Source organism: Sphaerodactylus townsendi, linkage group LG02, assembly GCF_021028975.2.
Source record: "Sphaerodactylus townsendi isolate TG3544 linkage group LG02, MPM_Stown_v2.3, whole genome shotgun sequence".
In the NCBI taxonomy this organism is placed as follows: domain Eukaryota; kingdom Metazoa; phylum Chordata; class Lepidosauria; order Squamata; family Sphaerodactylidae; genus Sphaerodactylus; species Sphaerodactylus townsendi.
Genome location: NC_059426.1, coordinates 19,467,559 through 19,487,836, shown reverse-complemented (window position 1 = coordinate 19,487,836; position 20,278 = coordinate 19,467,559). Strand labels below are relative to the sequence as shown.

The 20,278-nt window shown below is 43.1% G+C and overlaps 1 protein-coding gene across 5 annotated transcripts in view; it reads right to left on the bottom strand.

Annotated features, from left to right (window-relative positions):
* The window catches only part of ICA1L (islet cell autoantigen 1 like), a 28,175-nt gene extending 9,535 nt beyond the window's left edge, over nt 1-18,640 (bottom strand). For 2 of the 5 annotated variants that reach the window (XM_048487080.1, XM_048487075.1), the window contains exons 1-8: nt 17,675-18,056; nt 17,248-17,375; nt 12,783-12,948; nt 9,288-9,360; nt 7,859-7,982; nt 4,788-4,986; nt 3,192-3,317; nt 654-752 (exon numbers count right to left, since the gene is read on the bottom strand). In XM_048487080.1, the coding sequence (XP_048343037.1) occupies nt 654-752; nt 3,192-3,317; nt 4,788-4,986; nt 7,859-7,982; nt 9,288-9,360; nt 12,783-12,890 (729 nt within the window). In that variant the 5' untranslated portion in view covers nt 12,891-12,948; nt 17,248-17,375; nt 17,675-18,056. Of the gene's footprint in view, nt 1-653; nt 753-3,191; nt 3,318-4,787; nt 4,987-7,858; nt 7,983-9,287; nt 9,361-12,782; nt 12,949-17,036; nt 17,145-17,247; nt 17,376-17,674; nt 18,057-18,619 lie in introns of those variants that run through there. The other 3 variants (XM_048487077.1, XM_048487076.1, XM_048487079.1) reach the window with 3 other exon arrangements.
* Between the last annotated feature and the right edge of the window lie 1,638 nt (nt 18,641-20,278).

The window sequence follows — 20,278 nt, the reverse complement described above, 5'->3', positions numbered from 1 at the left end:
ACAAAGAAGGATTCCTTTTCCTTACAATTAATGGATCACTGAAGAACTCATAGAATAGACAAACTGAATCTATTAACTGCATGTTTGATTTTTCAAACTTTCCCCCCTCTCCAATAAGATATACGTGCACTCTCCTCTTCTATAATGTACTGTTGGGGCCTACATCTGGTTATAGTTTCAAGGTTGCATTTGAAAACATAAAGCTTGTACTTAAGTTCAACAGGGCCTCATGGCTGATTTTGGTGCCCTGCTAAGAGTTTTCTCAGTAGCAATACTGTATGCGGTGTGTGAATCAACCCTTACCTATATGCATATTATTGTGCACCAATGAGATCAAATCAAAAGAAAGAGGCTTGGTGACCATTCACTACCCATAATGCCTTTTCTGTCTTCCTCATGCCTTTGTGTGCAACCATTGTTAAATGTATTTAACATCTTTCATTTCATGTTTCACAAAACATACCAGCTTTCTGAGGTTACATATAGAAAATAATTTATAGTACAATTCTATACTATGTACTTTTAGATAACAAGCTGTTTTAAAATAAAGTGAATAAAAAACAGAGAAGACACATTGACACTGTCAAGCTACACCGCAAACCTCAGTGTGCTTTTCTCTCTAGTGCTGTTCCTTTTCAGATTTTATAACATACCTCAGACGCCTCAAAATAGTTTGAGTGAAAACAAGCAAAGCATCCATAAATTTCAGACATCTTTTCAGCAGACTTTTCACAGAAATGCAAAAAAGCTGTCTAAAGCAAACAAAGTAAAATATCAATATTACCTGACATATTTTACAACATGTCTGTACTGTAGTGAACAAGCTACACTGGCCAGAAACATTATCGGGCGCAATTTGGCTCTCAGAGACCTTTGTGAGACTCCCGTGATTAGTGCTAGAAATCAGGTTTTTAAATGGTCCTGAAAGGGGGCTAAATATTATACACCCATGCAAGTAATTCAACCCCAATATCATTTGCAGAGGGATTAGTAAATGAGAAAATTCTGAATAACAAAGTAGTGACAAGAAGGTGCAATTATTCTTTTCTGGCACATAATTTCTATGCTTAGACAGCAAATTTCAGAGCAGAGGAACAGGCAGGGGAAAGGATTAAGCATTTCTTGGCTGCTTCTTGGCCCATTGACTCAAACTTCAGCGAATGAAAAAAACAACTGCTGACCATCTAGCAGTGCTGGACATCAGAAGCATGTTACCTCAACTTTGCAAGTTACACTGGCTTCCCGTTTGTATGCAGGCACCATCTAAAGCAGGGGTGGGCAATTATTTTTTCCATGGGGCCGCATAAGAAACAGAAAATATTGTGGAGGGCCGGGCCAAAAGGCTAAACTCAATTCTGCATAATAGGGGCTGATAAGTGACAGACAGGTGCACAGATCAACTTGGAATCAGTGGCAACAGTTCTGCATACAACACTATTTGGCACAAAGAATCACAGGCTTAACCTACCTACATAGTTGTCCACTGTGACAATCAAGCAAGTGGGGAGACTAAAGTCCCTTGACCTACTTTTTTCATCGACTGGTGCTTTTGAAAGCCCCACAGAAGCCAGTTGCCTTGGTTGCCGGCTTCTGCGGGGCTTTCAAAAGCCGCCGGGCTTCCAACAAGGCAGGGGGCGAGTGCTAGAAGGCGCTTTTGAAGTCCCCGCATGAAGCCGGGCAGCCAAAGACAACCCGGCTTCTGCGGGGCTTTCAAAGGAGGGGAACGCCCCAGAAGCCACTGCGCGAGGGGAGTGGCCTTTCTCAGAGGCCCTTTCCGGCGCAGTGGCAAGGTGAGGGGGAAAGGGGGAGGGTTAGCGGAAGAATGAGCAGCGCGGTTCTAAACAGGTCCTCTTTGGCCAGGGCCAGATCTGTCATATGGGCCAGTCAGGGTCATCTGGCGGGCCGGTTGTGACCCGCGGGCCATATAATGCCCAGGTCTGATCTAAAGTCTAGTTTTAACCCTTAAAGTATTTCATCACCAGGGCTCCACATATCTGAAGGACTGCCTCAATCTAAATAAGACCAGTCAACCACCCAATGGTTCCTGCTGGGGATTCCCTCATTTCAGGAGGTGTATTTGGACTCTGCCACAGAACTGGCCTTTTTAGTGGTGGCCCTCTATGGAACAGCCTATCTTAGGAAGTACATAGAGTTCCTTTGGGCATATTTAGAAAACTGTACAAGGCAGACCTATTCCAATGGCCTTGTGGCATGTATTATATTTCTTTTCTTTCCTCTATATCATGTTGATTTTCATTCTATTTTTGATGGGCTAGTTTGTTTACTAATATTTTAGTTCATGTACTAATTTGAGTGCATGCAGTTTCATTTTGTTGTACTTATATCTTGAGTATTTTGTGCGCTGTCCTGATGTTTATTGCTATAAGTATCAATAATGGTAACATCAAACAATAGAATATCAAAACAGCACCTAAAATATTCAGTATATAAATCTTTGACTTCAGTACTTCAGCTCAGTATACGTAATTAATTGCCCTCGCTCTGAAAAAAATAAGAGGTGGAAATCATATTAAGGAAGATCATATAAAGAAATGCATTAGTATAGGAGTATCCTATACGGCAGTGGTGGTGAACCTATGGCATGGGTGACAGAGGTGGCACTCAGAGCCCTCTCTGTGGGCACGAGCAAACAGAGTCGCCCCCCCCCCCCCACACACACACATCTAGGCTGGCCTGGGCCGCTGGGCTCAATTATTACCATTAAACCTAAGACCTAGTGTCATATGTGATTTCCCTTTGCTGTAGCGATAGAATCATCCCATTACACCTAGTTTTGGGGAAGCAGTGTAGGTAACCCTGTTAAGCACTGTTAAATCCCACTGATTTTCATGCAAAGAACTAAAGCGCAATCCTTTACCTGGGAGTAAGCTCAGTTGCTGGCAATGGGGCTTGGTTCTGAGTAAACCCTCCTAGGGTCGTGATTTACCCGTTGGAAGAGTTGCAGAGTTGCTTCAAAGCAAAGCCACTGACTACCACCAAGCTTACTCCTGAGTAACACACGCCTCGGAGCCAGCCATTTTTTCTAAACTACAGCCTCAGTATTCTGGTTAAATTGCCATGTTGGCACTTTGCGATAAATAAGTGGGTTTTGGGTTGCAATTTGGGCACTCGAAAAGGTTCGCCATCACTGCTATAGGGGTATCAATGTGACCTAAAACTGGAAAAGATACCTGGTAGATCGCAAGGAAGTGTGATAGCATATTACAGCGGCTGGCTCCAAGAAGGTCGACCTTCTGACAAACATCCATCTTCAGTTTATCAAACTCAGTTTTGGCGCTTCTTACTTGTATCTGAACCTGCGACGATAAAACCAGAAAATTATATAACAGCTTAAGTCTTTTAAAATCTACCTTTTGCATATTGTGTCTACAAAATATTTATATTACTTTCTTGCCTGACCAGATAATCATTTACAAAAGTACATCAGCCTACAAGACTGGGCCAAGGACATTGTGGATATCTTTGTACCAGTGTCTGAACCCCAAGCCAGCACCAACGGCATCATAGCTTATGGCACTCACTCTGAAGAACTGGATATATCTAATTCTTGTCTGTATTCATAAAATCATAGGCTTTAAAATGTGCTATTTCTGCAGGAATTTTTCAGGAGGGGAAGAAGTAACTATTTCTGATGGAGTGGCTTGTTTCTACACACAAGGACCAATTTGTGGCTGGCCTCCACTCACGCCAGGGCCTTTATGGCCCTGGCTCCGGCCTGGTGGAACACTCTTCCTCTGGCTGTCCAGGCCCTGCAGGACCTCGGTGATTTCCACAGGGCCTGTAAGACCGAGTTGTTCCACTGGGCCTTTGGAGAGACCAGTCACTGAGTGGGCCCCCTCTGCCCCATATGGGTCCCTCAACATCATTGGGGCCCGCCATTCCCCCCCTCTTTTATGTGAGGGTTTTAAGCAAGGGTTTTTTGTGGGTTGCTGACCTTATGAAATAATCGCTGTTTTAATGAAATTAATTTTATAGCCCACGGAGCTTGAGTATTAACTGTAGATGTATTTATTGATTAGTTATTTATTTGCTCCTCTTATATTTGTGTTTTTCTGATTATTTTATGTATGATGTCTTATGTTGTTCACCGCCCAGAGCCCTTTGGGGATAGGGCGGTATATTAAATCAAATAAATAAATAAATAAATAAATGGCTTTCATTAACATTTTTCAACTATTTTATTTAATTCATGTATATCCTGCCTTTCTCCTTAGTGGGGACCCAAAGCTGCTTACACTCTTCTCCTCTCCTTCATTTTATCCTCACAACTACTCTTGTGGGGTAAGCTAGGCTGAGAGTGCACGACTGGCCGAAGTTCATCCAGAGAGCTTCCATGGCAACAGTGGGGACTTGAACCCAGCTCTGCCAGATATGAGCCAACACTCTTAACCACTTAACCACACGGGCTCTCTTAACGTTTCTAGAGCATAAGAAATTTCCTATATTGCTAATTTAAGAGCTACTGCATTTCCCCTCTGCTCTCTGGTTTTTATGGGGCTTGTGTTACATCTGAAACTAAACCCACATTTTATTGGCCACTGCTTTTCATATTTGAAGTTGGAGGCGTCAAGACAGACTCATATAATTGTAGGATCTCTCCACTGAGCTATTCCTTCTTGTTGGGATGAATGACTGGGAATGGGTGCAAGATGCAGCTCATATTCTCAAGGCCATATTCTCAAGTTGATCTCTTCTCAGATATAAACCCTAGAGGAAAAAGGACATCTGAACAAGATGTGGAACAACTTTGTCATGAGAATGTATACTTTTTTGAACTTCTCCATTTGCTTGTGAGTGTCTGGGTCCAGTTCCTGGGAAGCATCCTTCATCCACAATAAAGCCCCTCTGTATTCTGTGCGCGCCTGCTCCATTCGATTGATTGTTAATAAGGTGTCAGATACAGCCCTCTGATGAAACGTGGCAAGTTCTTTTCCAAGGCGAGATAAAGGGGTGCAGAGAGCCAGCCTGAAGATAAAAGAAGACAAAAATACAGTGGATTACTGGATTGAATCAAAACAACAATGGCAGTAAGGCAAAAGACTGATTGTTAATAAGGTGTCACAGGTGTATAGAGAGGAAAATCAACAGTTCTCACTGAGGAGGAGAGAATCTTGGAATGGGTGATTACCACCAATTGCTCAGGGAGGCAGAAACAATTTCTTCAACTTCCTGTCTCTTGGGTGGGAGTCGCCCAGTTTCAGGTTTTCTTCCTGCCTTGACAGGGAGTGCAGTTTCCAAGCAAACTCCTGGCCTTTCTCCTCAGAGCAACCTCAAGCTTTGAGAGTCCTATCTTCTCCTAGCCTGTTCTTTGTCCTTCTTCACACCTCTCCTCAACTCCTCTCATTCTGCATCTTTTGTCAGAGGCTTTTCTCCACCCCCACACTTCATAATGCTTGTTGGCAAGTGTGATGGAATAGTACTGTGAAACTAGCAAAGTCACATATGACTGTGAAAAGCATCTTTGCCTTTTGATCTCCTGGAGGGAGGACAGGAAACTATGCAGAGGTGCTAGGATGAAACTTCAAAGGCCTGAGTTACCTCGTGGCCTGAACAGAGTTTTCCTGGGAAGGGGGAAACAAAGGTTTTGAATTCCATCTGAGACCTGGTCAGAGAAGCATCTCTGGGCCATGGGTTCCTGGAGCGGGGACAAAGAACCAAAAGGGATATGACCACCTAAGCAATCCCTTAACTGAATCTAAGTTTTATTTCTTTTATTTCTGTTTTTCAATAAAAATCGTTGAGACCTCATCTGGTTGGAGTTATTGGAGAAAAGAACCCAGGTTTTAATGAAACAAGCGTGGCTCTCCCAGGCTTGCTTTCTCATGATAGCAAGTGTGTGATGGAATAGTACTGTGAACTGTAAGTCACATATGACTGTGAAAACATCTTGCCTTTTGATCTCTGGAGGGAGGGACAGAGAGCTTATGCAGAGGTGCTAGGATGGCTTCAAGGCCTGAGTTACCTCGTGGCTTCAGACAGAGTTTTCCTGGGAAGGGAAATAAAGGTTTTGGAATTCCATCTTGAGACCTGGTCGAAGCATCTCTGGGCCATGGGTTCCTGGAGGGACAAGGCAAGGGGATATTATGACCACCTAAGCAATCCCTTAACTGAATCTAAGTTTTATTTCTTTTATTTCTGTTTTTCAATAAAAATCGTTGAGACCTCATCTGGTTGGAGTTATTGGAGAAAAGAACCCAGGTTTTAATGAAACAAGCATGGCTCTCCCAGGCTTGCTTTCATGATAGCAAGCTTCAAAGATTTTGGAGCGATGCAGGCTAGGAGAAGGCGAACCTTCTCGAGACCGAGTGCCCAAATTGCAACCCAAAACCCACTTATTTATCGCAAGATGCCAACACGGCAATTGAACCTGAATACTGAGGTTTTAATTTAGAAAAAAACCGTTGGCTCTGAGGCGTGCGTTACTCAGGAGTAAACTTGGTGGTTGTCGGTGGCTTTGCTTTGAAGCAACCGTGCAACTCTTCCAACAGGTGAATCATGACCCTAGGAGGGTTTACTCAGAAGCAAGCCCTATTGCCAGCAACCGAACTTACTCCCAGGTAAAGGATCGTGCTTTAGTTCTTCGCATGAAAATCAGTGGGGTTTAACAGCACTTAACAGGGTTACCTACACTGCTTCCCCAAAAGTAGGTCTTAGGTTTAATGCTAATAATATAATAATATAATAATGAAATAAATAAATAATTGAGCCCAACGGCCCAGGCCAGCCTAGATGAGGGGGGGGGGGACTCTGTTTGCGCGTGCCCACAGAGAGGGCTCTGAGTGCCACCTCTGGCACCCGTGCCGTAGGTTCGCCACCACTGTACTAATCCCATTGTAGGTTAGCAAAGTTCTTTCTCTCCCTTTTCCTTCAGGAGGAAGAAGAAGGGACAGATGAGGGGCAGAAAGCATATGATCCAATAGCCCACACCTAATCTCTTAACCACCTTCACTATATGCACTGGCTGTGAAAGTGTTTAAATAAAAAGCCTAAAAGTTTGAACAGTTAAAGCAAGAGTTGGAAAAAATAATGTGCAAAAAAGTAAAAAAATAATATAAAACTAATAATGATGCAAAGGCTCTATGTATATATATTATTCCTAAATAGAATACCCAACGCTATATATCTCTCGACACCTGGTTCAGACCGTGATTTTTACCATGGCATTTGAATGACAGACGCCATCTATCCTGTCGATTGGCCTTTTGGGGAACTTATCCTCCATCTGCACCTGGGAGGGTTAGGGAGGGGGTGGGCATGATTTAGTATGTTTTCAGGTATGTTTCAGTTTTAGGTATGTTTTTAGGAATTTTTATCTGTACATCACGCGGTTTCTATTGTAATGTGGGAAGCATTTTTAGATTGTTGTAGCCTGCCCTGGATGCATTTGAAGGGCAGGATAGAAAGAAACTGAACAAATAAATAAATATTTTTAAAATGGGAAATACTAATGAATCATTAGTTGAGGGATCAAAGATTAATGCCCCCTTTCAGATTTACTGGATCAAAGTCAACATAAATTGACTCATCAATTATTTATTAACAGCTGGGAAATCCTAAAAGTTATACCTTTTCTAAGCCTATTGAAGTCAGGGGCCCTAGGGGAGAACTGCTAGGGAATACACTGTTAGAGTGATTAACTTCTCAAGACAGATGGTAAAGCAGCGAAGAAGTGAACACTTGTGGTTTCACTTACTTTTGTGAACACCTTTTAATATCCTGATGCAGTCTGTCTCTTTACAGCCTCCTTATGCTCTGGAGTACCAAGTAAGAATTATTTTTATGGCAATAGCACCCAATTACATTTTGAGTAAATGGAATAATGAAAAAAACCATAAACCTTTGTTGGGAAGATGAACAGAGGGCTTTGCCCGTTGCGTCAATCATTCTGCCAATTTGAACTTCGCCTCGGTCTGCTTGAACCTTAAAGAAGAGCCCTAGCTCATTTTCTTGCTCAGAAATTGCTATGAAAGAAAGAATAGACAAATAAGTGGCTTTATATCTCTCATAGTCCCCCCAGATTAAAAAAGTAGTTGCCAGGAAATCAAAAGCTTTCATAAAGACGGATTGCACAAAAACCCAACAAAGTTGTTGGGTTTTTTTAATTGCAATTAAAATTATCTATCTGCAGTGTGATGGGGGCAAATGTGAATCGCCACAAGATTTCTTGTACAAATAATGTATTTCCTCCAACCCTGCTTTCACTTTCTATTCTCACTGAGGCAAGCAAGATCACTTCTAGCATGAATTTATTTTTTGCTTCACAGCCAGAGCGGGCACATTTGCCAGTGAGCACAGTTTTGCCCCAGACCTCTTCCTTCTGCCCATAGCCAGCCAGCCTAATCTTGCCCCCACCCACTCCTTCATGCTGCTGTGACTTTTCTAAATGCCAAAGGTCGGGGGGAGCAGAGGAGGGGAAGCAGGCACCCCTCCCAATGGACCCACACACGTACAAAAGAGCTGGTACAGCGTGCCTGTGGTGTTTGGCAACAACAAGTAGGGGACAAAAGGCACCAACTTACTGGGAGAGGAAGAGACTGGCTGCTGGGACTGACTGGGAGCAGGAAGAAATACACTTGGAGGCAACCAAAGGCTTGTATCGATACATTGTTATAGTTGACTTTTACAAAGGAACAGCACAAGCAGGGTCTGTTTCTGGTTCGACCCCACCTCCTCCACTCTGCTTCTGCCCTCCCCAATAAACAAGCCTCTCTTTGCAGCAGCAGCACGAGAGAGAGTGGAGGGGAAGGGATGGGATGGGGAGAAAATATCAGCTCTTGTGATGAGATTTGTGCCTTTAAACCTGTTGGTGGGCAGAGTGAAGAGAATCAGAAGAACCAGCATGGCAGGCAGTGGACTGCCTCCTTGCATATAAACAGAGAAATGTGAGGAGAGGGCTCTGTGAGCCCAGTGACCAGAGAACAGCCCCGAGGTAAGCATTTGCATAGAGTTTACTGCATGTCTCCTGACCTGATACAAAGATTTGTTAAATATACGAAAGAAAGATCCTGAAACTTTAAATTGTTTTATTTTTGTTCTACATACTATAGGTACCAAGTACCAAGTGGCACAGGCAGTGGGGGTTTATAGAAGAGAGAGAGAGAGAGAGAGAGAGAGAGAGAATTAACAATATCTGACAAAAATGCAACATGTGAACACATTTTGTATTCATCTAATCTAAAATGTATTAAGGAATAGTATATGAATACTACAAACTTAAATATATATTTACAACGACACTAAATGAGGTACATTTCTGACAATTTTACCATTAAGTCTTTGCTGGTATTTTTCAATTGTCTTTAGAAGTTCTGTGCAGGTCACCTGAATAGTATGAAAAACCTTCAAAATAAAAGGGTTTATTGGTATATTAATTTGGTCAAGTGCATACAAATAAAATTATGACAATTGTCATGACCTGAACTGGCAAATCTCAAGTACAAGCTTAAAATCAGAGGTCCTTGATCACCCAGCAATTCAGTTCACAAGATGGCCACACGAAGCCATTCATACAGTGTAATGTTTGACAAACTGTATTCTAACACTGCATATGTTTTTGATACAAGAAAACTTACCATGCATGTGTTCCTGCAAGCATTCTCTTCCTTCTCCCTGCCTACTACTGGCCACATTCTTAGAGTACATAAAACATTTACACTTCACAGTGAGGGATCAATGTACACAAGGTTTCTCTCTCTGTTCCTTTCAGCTATATTACCCAGTGTTCATTTAATAGAAAACAGTGGTGAATAGCTATGATCCACAGTAATTTGTACATGTACATTCTTGCAAGTGCTTTGCTTTTATTGTCCTCTCTCCATAACCATTTTCTATATTTCCTGAACATGCATACCTCTGTGGCTAAGAAAGCTGTTGTCAATTTCACATCAAGTCCAGATGCCTAAAGTTGTATCTCATAGTTCAGTGGGGATGACTCCCATGAACTGCCCATACTGAAGAGAAATTGTACTGAAAATAACATTGACAGGATTTTAATGGCTGAGAAAGACATGTCAGTTTCATTTGAGACTCCTGGGTTCAGAGTGGTGGTCCTTCAAACTAAAATGCAAAAAGCCAAGATGGGCACGGGGAAGACCGCAGATCTCCGTCATATTGTAAATGCAGATGCAGCCACAAATTACACTATCTGAGAAAGGGGGAGATTCAACACCTCAAGTCCCACTTCAGTTCAAGAATTCAAAGTTCACCATGTTTTTACCATTTTAGAGAGGGAAAGACATAGGATTAAAAAAATAAGTCTTTTCCCCTTTAAAATAGCTAACTACTGTGCAAGCAGGCCAGTTAGATTATTTTATACCCAACTCTATTCTGTATATTCACAGCATCTAACAGTAATTTTCCAAAGGCATTTCTGTCAGTAAAGGGCCCACTATCTAATTTAAGATTGAATATACTATAAATCCAGGTGCCATTTCCAGTCATAGTGGAGATGGTATCTTTAGCACTCTTCCCAAGACTAGAATATCAAAAAGAACGAACATACACAGCTACCTTATTCTTAAGCACACCATTTGTCTATTGAGGTTAATATTCTGATTGACAGCAGAGTAGTTGAGGTTAATTACTCTGATTGACAGCAGCTATCCAGGGTCCCTGGTGATAGTCTGTCTTATTGCCTACCATTCTGATTCTTTTCACTGGAGATGCTATAGATTGGACCGAGGACCACAAGAAGTACCTAAATAACTAAATCACTTCTTCCCTTCCTGTGCAGCCCCCATTTGAACTGGAGATGCATATAATTTACTTTTTACAGACTGATGGCATTCCATGATGTTCATCATATCTGTTTTGCCTGGAACACACCACACCTTTAATGGTGAAGATGAAATTGGCCATGGCTTTTAGTTGCCAAGAAAGCCTTTAAGGCACTTTAATTTCAAGTACCTAGGCTCCTAACTGAAAAACGGTCAAATACATTAGGTAACTTACTGATACTGATGAAGGCTTTCTAAGCTACTGTAAGTCTTGGTCAATTGTATCTTTGATAATGGGTAAATACTTTAAAGCAATTTGGAGAAATGCAACCCTGACAGCAATAACTTGAAAAGAAATTGTCAAAAACTCTCTTAAGCCATAAATGTACATTGAATATACTATAAATCCAGGTGCCATTTCCAGTCATAGTGGAATATCTTCAGGATATTCAGAAATTTTCAAAAGGAAAGGCTGTGAAGAAGGTGTAAAAGGAGGAATATTGCCAACCGTGGTCCCCTCGTGGTATTGGAAAGTGGCGACCCCTGGTGGGGTTTTCAAGGCAAGAGACTTCTGGAGATGGTTTGCCGTTGCCTGGCTCTGTGTAGATTGAGAGAATTCTGAGAGAACTGTGTCTGGCCCAAGGCCATTCAGCAGACTCCATGTGGAGGAGTGGGAAATCAAACCTGGTCCTCCAAATTAGAATCCACCCCTTTTAACCACTATACCACACTGGCCAAAAGCAGCACGTACAACCTAACTCACCTGCTTTTAAAAGAGATATCCCATGGTGACTTTGGTCACAGTAGTCAACATGTGTTGTCATTACATGACCACCATGTTGAATGGTGACACTGTGCAAATGCAAAACTGCTTACAATACTATCTGCACACAAAACTTGGAGCAAATCAAATGAAAAGCAGAACTGTTCTAGCTGTAGTTTATATATCTGTACAATTGATGGCATGCACATAAATCACCTACCCTGTTTCCCTGAAAATAAGACAGGGTCTTATATTAATTTTTGCTCCAAAACATGTGTTAGGGCTTATTTTCAGGGGATGTCTTATTTTTTCCAAGATTTTGCGCCCCCCGCGTGACCAGATCAGCTGCACCAGGGAATCTGTAACTAGGGCTTATTTTTGGAGTAGGGTTTATATTTCAAGCATCCTCCAAAAATCCCAAAAAATCATGCTAGGGCGTATTTTCAGGGTAGGTTTTATTTCTGGGGAAACATGGTGCTATGTAACTCCACTGTTTTATTTTGTTCAGGTGTTTCCACTCCTGATACATCTATAGCACTTAAAAGTAGTCCCATGTGCAAGAACTGGTCGTTACTGATCCATGAGGCAATGTCGCATCATGTTTACTAGGCAATGTTTACACAGTGGTTTGCCATTGCCTCCCCCAGTCATCTCCACTTCACCCTCAGGAAGCTTGGTACCCATTTGACCAATCTCGGAAGGATGGAAGGCTGAGTCAACCTTGAGCCATCTCCCTGAAACAGATTTCTATTGGGATCAAATGCAGATCATGAGCAGGGTTTTGACTGCAGTACTGCAGCTTACCACTCTGTGCCACGGGGTGCTTATCCATTCAGAAATTAAAGTAACTGCCACTATGAGAATCACATGGGAATTAAAGACATAGTGCATGATTTTTTTCACAGCTTCGGCTAATGTAATGGAAACTTTTTTTTGACAGAAAACATAGTTCATGTTGCAGTTGTCAAAATGTAAGGAGTTTCTCAAGGTATTCTTATTGGAGAATACGAAGGAACAATATTACCAGGTCCACCTGATCTAATTTGGAAAGGGAGCATCCGGAACCTAGGAGTCAGAAGCAAGTTGCAAAATTATCTGCAACAAAAGAATTGGCAAGGTTCTGCATCCTGACTGAAATTCTATGTGAGCCTCATCAAAAACATTTACAAATATACCATACAGGTAGATATTAATACTGTTTTAATGTGAATTCTTTGCGACTTAGACACTGTAATCAGCAAATCAGTTGTCTCAGCACTCATTTAAAATATGTTTGTGGTTACCTGGAGTTTGGCATCTAACTCTGCATCAGATGCTACCACATGTTCATCTTCTTTCTTTCCGGTAACTTTAATTAAGACTTGCTTGGTTTTCCAGTATTTCTTTTGCATTTTGGTAACTACTGACTGGTCTCCTGGATTGTATTGCTTGTAGGTGTTCGTGAAGCTACTAAAATAGGGGAGTAAATTAAAAAATGAATCAGGTGACTTTAAATTCAATAAAGAAGTAACTGCCAGTGCCATCCTAGGATGAGGTAAGTCCTTCAAAGTTCATTGAAGTTAATAGGTTTTAAAGGGTATGGCTCTGCTTAAGGATGGTGCCATTGTAGTTTTACACTTATTATATTTATTTATTTTATTAAATTTCTATACCGCCCTTCCCCGAAGGGCTCAGGGCGGTGTCCATCAATTATATAAAAACAGTTAAAATCCACTTATGTTCTCTTTTAATGCTGTAAGTAGCCTTGGGCATATTTGCTTTAACAGAAAGCAACATCAAAGTTTGAAATTTTGACATCTGAAATACTTTAGGAGCAGCAGTGGCGTAGGAGGTTAAGAGCTCGTGTATCTAATCTGGAGGAACCAGGTTTGATTCCCCGCTCTGCCGCCTGAGCTGTGGAGGCTTCTCTGGGGAATTCAGATTAGCCTGTTCACTCCCACACACGCCAGCTGGGTGACCTTGGGCTAGTCACAGCTTCTTGGAGCTCTCTCAGCCCCACCTACCTCACAGGGTGTTTGTTGTGAGGGGGGAAGGGCAAGGAGATTGTAAGCCCCTTTGAGTCTCCTGCAGGAGAGAAAGGGGGGATATAAATCCAAACTCTTCTTCTTTAACAGTGACAGAGTGGCCATGTTTTATTTTGAAAAGAGGCCACCCAGAAGAGATCTCTGAGGAAGATCTCAGAAAGGAATAAATCATGTGGGCAGTTCAATCTTTCAGGAACGTTGATCCCCAATCGCTTGGTGTAAGGGTGACCGTACTCTGAATGGTGCCTGAACCCCAGTGTTTGCATTTTCTTTTTTTGTACTTAAAGAAAAGGAGATGGTGAAACATCCCCAACCCATTTCAGTTTATCACATGTAGTCTTGTTCTTTGCAAGAGAGCCCATCACTGTTATGAGGTAATGTGTGAGGGGCATAAAACTGGCCTGCTTTGCGATGAAAAACAAGCCTTTCAGTTGACTCATGGGGCAAGACAGTGTGAGGTAAAGAACTGATGACAAAGTTAGCATTTCATTTATGAAACACGAAAGATTATTTGGAGATTTATTGAAAAGAGGTTGATGTTCGAGGAAGCTATGATGGAGAGGATTTTTTGCATAATAAGATGGTCAAAAATATTTGGCAATCAAGAGGCTTTTTAAAATACAACTTAAAATAGTTTTATTTGCCTCTTTCTGTGGGATTTAAAAGTCAGATTAGCAAATCTTCAATAACAAGAAATGTAGATTGTAACAGAACTCAGATATTTCAGATTAAAGTTCAAGTGTTATACTGAACTTCTAACTGTGTCAAGGTAGTTCACACCTAGGTGTTTAAACCTTTATTTTTGACTGAGAATGGTTTGTTTCTGAAACTTAAGTTTCTATTACACTTTCTTAAACTTAAGCTTCTTTGTTTTTCACAGTGGTTCTTTAGCTGTAGGAGTTAGGAACATTAACACACTTTTCCAGTTTCTCTCTTAAACCACCCTGGGATTATTCAATTCACAAGAGATATTTCCCATTAAACTCTTAAGAATCAATCTATACACCTTAGAGCTAGTTTCCCTAAATAACTGGTCACAGACCTTGTCTTGATCCAAAAACCTGAAACATGTTTCTTTTCACCCCAGGGAGAATCCTCCACCAGACAGTGAACAGCTCACACTCCTGTTTCCAAGTTCCGTCAGTTAACTTTTCTCCCTCAGTCAACTGTGCATTCTTTACTGTTGGGAGTTCTATCGATCTCAGAATTTTATTCAGACTTCCTATTGATCAAGAGCAGGGGTCCCCAAACTTTTTAAACAGGGGGCCAGTTCACTGTCCCTCAGACTGTTGGAGGGCCGGACTAAAAAAAACTATGAACAAATTCCTATGCACAAATGTTTGATTTCACCTTTCAGCCTTTCTGTCATGGTCTATTTTTAGAACAGTGACCAAAGTATGTCAAGTACTGGGTGGGCTCCAAATATTGTTGGGGAGGCTGTGGAATACCTTCCCCTGTAAAAAAAAAAAAGCAGAACTTTCCCAATGAAGCATTCCATCTAACCCAGGATCAGGTATCTTCCTGGGTTCTTTCCTCCCTAGCAGCCAGCAAGCGATTCGCCAGCCTGGCTGATGCCAATGGGAGTGAGGTGGAACAGAAAGCCTGAGAGCAAGCAACACATGGAGTAGCCGAGAGGGAAGGGCGGAGCAGGCGTTGCCACATGTAAGGTTTCTCCAACTCTGGGTCAGAAAATGCATGGAGATTTGGGGGTGCCATCATGTAACTGCAATCAACGGCCGTTGGGGCCAGTTCCTCCTCTCCCTCGAGCCCCCACTGCACATGAATGGAGCCATCGCTGCCATGCCTGGCGGGCCGGATAAATGCCTTCAGGGGGCCACATTTGGCCCCCGGGCCATAGTTTGGGGACCCCTGATCAAGAGGATTCTGCGACTGGAACAATTCTTTAGAATGCAGCTGTCCATCACAGAAAGCTATATATTGTTAGACTGACTTCAAAATTAGACTATATTGTTAGACTGACTTTTTGTTAGACTATATTGTTAGACTATATTGTTAGACTGACTTTTTGGAAGGATGGGGGGAGCAAATACTACAACGAATTCATTAGAGTTAAAAGCATTTTTCATGATTTAAATTCAAATAATGACAGTATACTTAGAGTTGTATTCTGCTGCTACATGATTTCCTTAGCAATATTTTATATCGTTTATTGTTTTATGTGCATAGTTTTTTGTGAGAAAACCTATGTTGATTATTAATCTTTCTTGTTTGCCTTTGACTGATGTAGAAAATTAATATTGTTTCTTCAAATATGTGCTTTCCAGCTTTTAAAAAAATAATTACAATGTCCTGGGACTACATTATAAATGATAGTGTCACAGTATATACCGCATCATACAGTGACAGTTACCCTGAAAAGGAAGTGCGGTAGCATGCATGGTCCCACATTTTATCCATGCAACAACTCTTTGAGGCAGGATAGCCTTCCTCCAGCTTAAGGAGCCTTTTCCCCACTTAAGTGGCTCTTTGTCCAACAGAAAAATATTATATAAATTATATAATTTGATAAAAATAGGTAGTTTCCTTGTAAATAGTGTCACCAAACTACAGTGCTCTACCAGATACAAGTCTTTTGATCCCCGATTTATTTAGATTACACTACTTGCTGGACAATCCTGATCCTTCTCTCTGTATGATAGTGGCAGACTTTCTTCTGGAAATTACTAAATGCCAGTAGATTTCCTTCCACTTAACATTTACTTCCTGTACTGTATATGTTTTTAATCAGTTTTTTACTATTGTTGTACTGTTGTCTATGCCAATAAAGGCTTGAAAAAAACTCTTTTGATACTATGTACTTTTCTGTAAATTTCTCAAAGTTAAAATACCATAAATGGAATATTCTTTTAGAGTGGCAGAAAGGAAACACACGGTTTGCAAACTGCAGTTCTGGATTGCCATGAGGTGCAAAGCTCAGCAATTTGATATCCAGACTTGGTTTAGCCTGACTGGGTGCGTTTTATATTTCAAGGGGATGCTATTATTTACCATGATCCTATCGCAAATCACATTAGTGAAGAGGTATTTCAGAATAATATCCCTGACTTTTTTTGGTGGGGGGAGGTTAACCCTTAGAAAAAGCTACATGCAACTATCACCACGCGGCAGCCCCTCTTTGACAAATGCATGTATCCAATTTTCACCAAGTAATTGGAAGTGTGCATTACAGAAGTAGGAAAAGCGAAAGGCTGCGTAGTTAAGCCTTCCACTTCGAAGCGCCGTCATCAAACTTTACATTTTGCTATAAACAGAGACGGGTTCATAGCAATAAAGATTGGGGTTTTCATATATTAAGTCCCAACCTCTGCCTTTCCTTTAAATTGAACTTGTTAGAAATAAAACAAACCTCTTCACTTTCCTAGGTAACTTGTCTGTGACAAATGCAACCAAGAGGCAGGAAAAAACTACCAGTACTACAGGGATGCAACATGGATAAATAAATGCACATGTAGCTGTCGGTTAGAATAGGTGCCAGCAGCATCAGTCTCATACCTTGATTGCAGCCAACTCTTATCTTTTTAGCTGGTCCCAGTAAGGATATGGAGGCTCCTGTCTCAGCTAGAAGGGGCTGAGAGAATGACAGGAACCCAAACCAACCCACTAGGTGAAGAAAACCAAATAGATAAATAAGGCTGAAAACAAAGAACCCACCACATGCGGTTATGGGTTAGAATAGATCCCAGCAGCATCAGTCTCATCATACCTTGATTGCAGCCCACTCAGCTTCCTTTTCACTTTTTAGCTGGTTTTTTTAAGATATAAAGATCCTGTCTTAGTTAGAGGCGACTGAGAGAATGACAGGAACAAACCCACCCAATAACTGATGAAAATCTGGGGGGAAAAATACAGAATGAAAAGCCTGAAAACGAAGACACCCCCCCCACCACCACCACCAGCACCCCCATTTCTGGAACCAGCACCCTAAACTGGTCGTGCCTGATGACAGCCCAATCCGAAGGGGAAAGGCAGGGGGCGAGCTACAACTGCTCAGGGCGCGACCTCCTCCCTTCGCCTTCTCATCCACCTCCCCTGTCCGTTAGATCAACGGTCAAAACCAAACGGGCGGCAGACTTTCCTCTAACTTGAAAGCCACGCCCCCTTTTCCCTCCCGGCCCGCCTACCCGGCTCACCTGCTCAAGAACCGTTATAGGGGGCGGGATTTCCTCAGTCAGGTGCTTTCATTGGGAGGCGGAGCCCAATGGGGCGTATACGCATTCCCGACTCATGCGAACCCCTGTTTTCTCTTCAGCCAGGTAAGGAGGCAGAAAATACAAGGGCGGAGGGTTTCTTTCTTTCTTTCTTTCTTTCTTTCTTTCTTTCTTTCTTTCTTTCTTTCTTGTAGGGCCTGTTGTGTGTTTAAATTGTCCCTCCTTTCTATTTCGCGAACCAATCTACATTAACTCGAGCCTCGTAGCATCTTCAAGGCAAACCTTCTACATTTGGGACTTTATTTTAAGCTGCCTTGAACCGCGAGGAAAGGCGGGATATAAGTGTTTAAATAGGTGAATGAACATGGGCGGCGCCTTGCCAGCACTGCTCCGGGGTCTGCACAAGCCCCTTTGCCTCGTCCCACCCGTCCAGCAACCCCACGTGCCTCATCAACACTCACTGCAAGGTACCTTGCGTTCCCCTCACTCCCCAGCAAGCCCTCTCGGGCTCACCCCCCTCCCCCCCCCCACACACACCGCTGTTCCAAGGCTCCAGAAGCCCCCTTGCCTCACCTCCTACAGCCCAGAAAGACCCCTTGCCTCCCCCCCCCCCAACAAGCCATCTCGGCCTCACCTGCCGCTGCTCCGGGGCTCCAGAAGTCCCCTTGCCTCCCCCCACCCACCAGCAAGCTCTCTCAGGCTAACCCCCCCCCCGCCTCGGAGCAGTGGTGCCTTGCCACCACTTCTTCAGGGCTCCAGAAGCCCCCTTGCCTTCACCCCCACCGCCCAGCAAGCCCCCTGATCCCCACACCCCCCAGCAAGCCCTCTTGGGCTCACTTCACCCCCCTGCCTCTGGGCAGCTGTGCCTTGCCACCACTGCTTTGGGGCTCCCTTTCCCCCACCACCCAGCAAGATCCCTTGCCTCACCGCCAGGAAGGGAAATTAGCCACGGGGACACACCCACCCACCCAGCCCCGTCCTGGCTTTTCTTTGGGGCATTCAATGCATATGCAAATGAGGCGCCTTCAGACTGGCTGAGTCTGCAGAGGACATCCCTACATTCAGGAGGGCAAAGCCCTGAGCAAAGAGCTGGGGGTGTGTCTCCATTTGGGGCTGCAGTCCTCACAGTGAAGGCCAGGATCAGGCCAGGATCTTCCCCGCAGGGCCCAAAGCTTAGAGAAAGGAATGGGGGATGCAATGAATGGGGAGAAGAGCCTTCTTCCCTCCCTCCCCCCCACTTTAACCCCATCCTTTTTGATTCAGAAAGAGCCACTTTCTACAAAGCGGCCAGGTCCCCCAAGAAAGAAGAGCCCGGTAATGAAGCCCTGCAAGAGACATGAACAGGAAAGGGACATTTTAGCTGCTTTAGACTGGAGAGACGGCTGATGAATCAAGGCTGAGGAGGGACAGGAGATTTAAGGGAGCCCACCTCATTCTTTTGATTCCTCTGCTTGTTGGCATCCTGGTCCCAGCAGGCCTTTCCTTCCTCCCAGCTTAGGATGCAGAGCAATGCAATAGTCTCCTTTGCTCTTTGGGAAAATGGGGGAGAGCCCCCCTCCGATCCCCTTTTTTCTTCTCCCTGGTGAAATCCAGGTCCTCAGAGTTGTAGGTTGCTTTTTTACTCCCCTGGGTGTGGGTGAAGTGGGGGTCACTCTAACATTATGAACCAGAGTGGAAAGATCTCTTCTGGTTCAAAAGTGCCAGATGCTGAATGGAAGAAAAGATTGAAGCCTGCCACTCGGCACACTTCGGAGACATCAGTCTCTGACCTGATTCATACCACCAGAGACAGCTTCTCCTTGCAGTGCTAGCTTTCCATGTGCAAGGAATCTTCTGTGATGCAAAGGAATATTTGCAGTTGGCAGTTTCAGGGTTGGAGTCTCCCACCTGCCCCCTTGAGCCAGGCAGTCCAATTGTTAGCTCTTAGTGTGCAGCTATGGATATGATGTGTTCTGTTCCCCAAGTAAAATATTCTAGGTGCCCTGTACTCGGCCAGAACAGAATGGTGTAACAGTTAAAAAGAGAGAGGTTTTGTTGCATAGAAGAATTAAGACCTTAACTCCTTCCAGGGTTTGACGAAAACAAAGTACTTACTTGACTGGAACAGCTTGAAGCTTGAGACTTTGATCCTTTCTTGACTTCTTCCAAGAAAGTCCATTTTGTCTGAGCTTTCTCTTGGTTCCTTCAGTGTCCTGTATTTGGACCTCTCTTTCTGTAACACCTTGCACTTTTATACACTTTATACACCTTATACGTAAGAGATATTGCAGTTTTCCCGCTGCACTGGAACCTTAGACTATAACAACAGGAGCACTACTGGGTCATAAAAGGAGGCTGTTGTCTCTAGGGGCTACTTAAAGGGACAGGGTCTAATGTCAGATACCCAAAAACAAAAGCAACTCCATGTAAAAGAACAGAGATCTGGAGAACAGCTTGGAAAAGCCAAGACTCGCTTTTCCCGTGCAATGCATGATGATATGAACCAGTATTCCCCCGCCCCCCCCCCCCATCTGAGAACAGTACTGAAGAACTATGCAGATAGTAAGGAACAATACCCACTGAGCTGGCCTTGGCCAGCACCTGGAA